Source organism: Ammospiza caudacuta, chromosome 6, assembly GCF_027887145.1.
Source record: "Ammospiza caudacuta isolate bAmmCau1 chromosome 6, bAmmCau1.pri, whole genome shotgun sequence".
NCBI lineage: Eukaryota > Metazoa > Chordata > Aves > Passeriformes > Passerellidae > Ammospiza > Ammospiza caudacuta.
This window is the reverse complement of record NC_080598.1, coordinates 22,775,065-22,779,234: the sequence shown is the minus strand read 5'-3', so window position 1 is coordinate 22,779,234 and position 4,170 is coordinate 22,775,065. Positions and strand designations below refer to the sequence as shown.

General features: G+C 64.2%; 1 protein-coding gene across 1 annotated transcript; it reads right to left on the bottom strand.

Moving 5' to 3' along the window:
• Window positions 1-576: 576 nt before the first annotated feature.
• FJX1 (four-jointed box kinase 1) lies at window positions 577-1,907 on the bottom strand. The gene has a single exon (XM_058807788.1). It carries the CDS (start codon window positions 1,855-1,857, stop codon window positions 577-579), a length of 1,281 nt encoding a protein of 426 aa, XP_058663771.1. The 5' UTR covers window positions 1,858-1,907.
• Between the last annotated feature and the right edge of the window lie 2,263 nt (window positions 1,908-4,170).

Below are 4,170 nucleotides of genomic sequence, written 5' to 3'. Positions count from 1 at the left end.
CTCGTTAAAGAAAACTGGTAGGAAATAAGTTTCATAAATAGGGCAGTTTTGCTAGTTAGGGGCTCCCCTATTGTGCAATCAGTTCTTGGTCTATGAACATCAACATTCATACTTAAATATGCCGTTGCAAAAGGAATAATATATAAAAAATTTTCTGCCTGCCTTCGTTGGAAGGAAACAAGTTATTCGACCCCAATCCAGACAAAAGACGACTGCTTTCCTATGGGGTCTCTTATGAGGGCGAGTGCACGAAGAGAGTTAAGGAACTGAAGATGCTGAACCCTCTCATTTTTCCAACTCTGGGGGCAGAGTCCTGGAGTGGAACTGGGCAGTAATTATAGCGATTATAGCGTTCTGCATCCTCAGAGTTCTTGACAAAGCGAATCAATCGCTCCTCTCGACAGCCCCGGCAGGCAGGTAGCCCATCACTTCCCCCGTCCCCGGCAGCCGCAGCGACTGCGGGGCACCGAGGTGGCAGCCTGGGTCAGCTCCGGCCCGCGGCCGCTGCCGGGCCAAGTCCGCCTCGCTGCCCGGGAGCGGAGGAAAGCAAGCGGGAACGCTGCGGCCCCGGGGCGCTCAGAGCACGGCGGCCTGGGCGCGGCAGTGGGCGATGTGCCGGTGCACGAAGTCGACGCGGGCCTGCAGGAGCTCGGCCTGGCGCTCGGAGAGGAAGCCGAGGCGCGCCCAGAGCGGCTCCCGCGCCCGGTAGCGGCGGCGCAGCTCGGCGGCGGCGCTGCGGCGGCGGTGCAGCTCGGCCACGCGGCGGGCCGTGCCCTCGCGGAACACGCACACGGAGCGCAGCAGCGGCTCGTTGTAGGGGTCCCACATGGAGAGGAGGCGGTAGCCGTGCACCAGCCCCGCCTCGTTGTCCATGAAGACGAGCCCGCCGTCGGGGGCGCGGAGCAGGTTGCTGGTGGCGCGGCGCATCACCCGCGGGTCCCACTGCAGGCTGAAGAGGTTGCTGACCAGGCGGTCGAAGTTGGCCGTCAGGTAGTCGAAGAGGATCAGATCGCTCCACTGCACCAGCTCCACCAGCTGCGACGGCGACAGCCCGACCAGCTCCCCCGCCGACAGCGGCTGCAGCCGCCGGCCGGCGCCCGCCTCGGCGCCCCAGGGCGCGGGAGCCACCACGGCGGTGAGATTGTCCACCCAGCGGGTCAGGCTGACCACGGCGCCCTCGGCCCAGTGCGAGCCGCGCAGCTCCTCGCGCACCGGCTCCCACTGCCGCCCGCGGGCTTCCACCAGGGCGAGGGCCATGGGCGGCAGCCGCTCCTGCATGCCCAGCACCCCGGCCAGGTGATACGAGAGCGCCTCGCCCTGGATCTGCTCCGGGTTGATGCCGTAGCGGACGCAGGCGCGGCTCCCGTCCGACAGCCGCGCCAGCCGGTTGGAGCTGCGCCCGCAGCCGCCCCGCTCCAGCGAGGCCACGCGGGCTGCGCGGGCGGCCGCCAGCCACGCCGCCGCCTCCTCCGCCGCGAAGCCCGGCGGCACCTGCTCCTCCAGCTCGCGGCTCCAGAAGATGCCCCGCTCCACCGGAGAGGCGGCGTCGGCCGGCGGCTGCGAGTCGGTCACAGCGAGCCGCTCCTCACCGTCCCGCTCCTCCCGGTCCGTCGCCGCCGGCGGCACCGCCAGTAGCGTCCGAAAAGTTTTCTGCCCGCCGCCGCCGGACTCGCCCCGCACAGGCGGGGAGCGCCCCCAGCCCCATCGCCCCGGGGACTGCCCGGCGGGCGGGCGCGGCTCCGGCAGCGCCGCCGCCTCCCGCCGCAGTAGCACCGTCCAGAGCCCCGGCAGGGCGCCCAGCAGCAGTAGCCCCAGCACGGGCAGGGGGCCCGGCGCGGCCCGCCTCGCCCGCTTCATCCTCACGGCGCTTCACGCCGCTACCGCGGGACGCGGCGGCGGTGCAGCCCCGCCGCTCGGCCGCTCAGCGCAGCTCTGGCGCATGGCCGCGGGCCGGATCTGCCGCCCGGGCAGCGGCGACGGGAGCAGGCGAGCCCCGGCGGCTGCCCCACGCCGTGTGCGCCCGGCTCCGCCGGCGGCCGGGAGACACGGGCACCGCACCACGTGGGGGAGCCGGGGGGGGCGCGCCCGGCCCGCCCCGTCTCCCGGCGTGGCCCGCCGCTTAAAACGGCGATGGCCCGCGCGGCGGGGTGGCGGTCCCACACGCGGCAGAGAGCCCCGTCGAGGAGGCGGGAGGGTCGCGGATGGCGTGGGAGCCGAGCCGGGCGCCCGCCCACGGAAAGGGAGAGCGCTGCGGTGCGGGCGCTCGGCCCGCCGGTTCCTCCCCGCCGCTGCAGGCAGCACAAAGGAGCCTGCACACCGAGGGAGGAAAGCGGGGAGGGGGAAGGGGAAGGCGGTACGCACGCCAGCGGGGCCGCCCCCCGCGCTGGTGCTCGGGCGGCCGCGGAGCCCCGGGCGCGACCGCGCCGCCTCCCGCCCACGGCTGCTCGGCAGGGTCGCGCCGCGGTCAGCGGCAGAGCGGCACCCCCTGCGCTCCATCGCCCCTCAGCCCCGGCCCCATCCTCGGCGCCGCGCGGGGGCCGGGAGCCGGCAGGTGGTTGCACAAAGGGATCGCTGCAAACACGAGCACTGCGCACCGGTGCACACCCGGACAGACACCTGTCCCCCGGCCGCGGAACCGGACCCACCCGCACAGCGCTGCGTGATGCCGGCGCTCCCTGCCGGGCAGGGCCGCCGGTGACCGTGGGCGAGGCGCGGTGGTGAGACCCCACGGAGCATCGCCTGTTCTTCCCGCTTCGGCGGGGGCCCGCCTGCACGGAGGGCAGCGCCCTTCGCGTCCTTTGACACCGGGGTGTGCGCGGTGCTCGAGCATCAGGTGTGTCACGGACCAGCTTTTCCTGGCATTTTAACCCTCTCGAGAGGGGTTAACCGCCCTCGCGGGATATCCTGCCCGAGGGAACGACAGCCAGCCTTTCTTTTCAAGTTGTGTCTCTATGAGGTGTTTAGAAGAGTAGCTATTTCTCTGTTCCCCATTTCAATTTTTCTGCCTTCTCAAGCCAAAGATGCTTAGCTCTGCTCTTTCAGTATTTTACCGGGCACTTCTCTTGCAAAGAACACGTTTGTGAGCCGAATGAGATTAAACACCTCTCCCTTCTGCTATCATTGCCGTGGCTATCCTCCAAAGTAGTTATTGAAGTTGGATCAGTGCAGCAAAACCACTGCACGCAGAATCTTAACTACTGCAAAAGAAAAAAATTCCCTTTCTCGTCTGTTGAACTCTTTTTGCTCTCCTGAGGTATCACAACAACTCCGTTTTCCAGCCACACTCCAGTCTTCCAGGCTGGATGGAATACAGTTTATTTTCTTTTAATATAAGTATTAGGGAACTCTTTATTTTTCACAATTTTGTTAAAAACGTTCAAACTCACCTAACACACCTTAGCAACCCACAGATACACACACAGTTATACACAAAAAACCCAAAACAAAATAAAATTTAAAAATACCTAAAAAAAAAAAAAAACCAACCCAAAACCACCACAAACAACGCAAAGAAAAGGGGGGGGGTGGGAATCAGAAGTCGAATTCGCTTTTTTCCCTGTGTTCTGTCTCAAACTCGCGGGCGGAGCGCAGCGGGCGCTCCCAGGCGCTCGGTGCGGCCGCGGCCGTGTCGCACCAGCACCTCCTGCCGCCCCCGGCTCCGCGCTGCAGCCGCCGGCGGCACCGCCGGCACGGGCACGGTGATAGTGAGAGATACATAGTCACCAGCCTGACGCCCCTCAAAGGCTGTACAAGCTCTCAAACATTCCTCTTGCTACCCAAGAATTCAGGTCCCGAGCTGCTCCCACCATGAAGCCTTATTGCCAGATGACGCTTTACATTTTCGCCCTTTGAAGCCACAGGAGCTGCGCGGTGAGCACCAGGTAAGCGATTTGGAGCTGGTGATTGCCACACTTCACAGTGGTCGATGAGAACAGTGCCGGCACTCTGAGCAGGAGGCTTTTATCCGACAGTATTTTTACCCAAGAAATGACACAGAATTGCCTCTGTTCGCTGCCACTTTCTAGCTCGAAATAGGTTCAAGAAAACTCCTAGCTCGCTGGAAAATTATTGAAAGCAAAAAACTAATTTTATACCATACATAAGTTGGACATGTATTTTGCTTTATATGAATTTGTGTTTCTTTCAGGTGAATTATGCTTCTCGTGAGCA

Bases quoted from the DNA above. Each gene is read 5' to 3' on its own strand.
- FJX1 (XM_058807788.1), bottom strand. From the start codon at position 1,857: ATGAAGCGGGCGAGGCGGGCCGCGCCGGGCCCCCTGCCCGTGCTGGGG.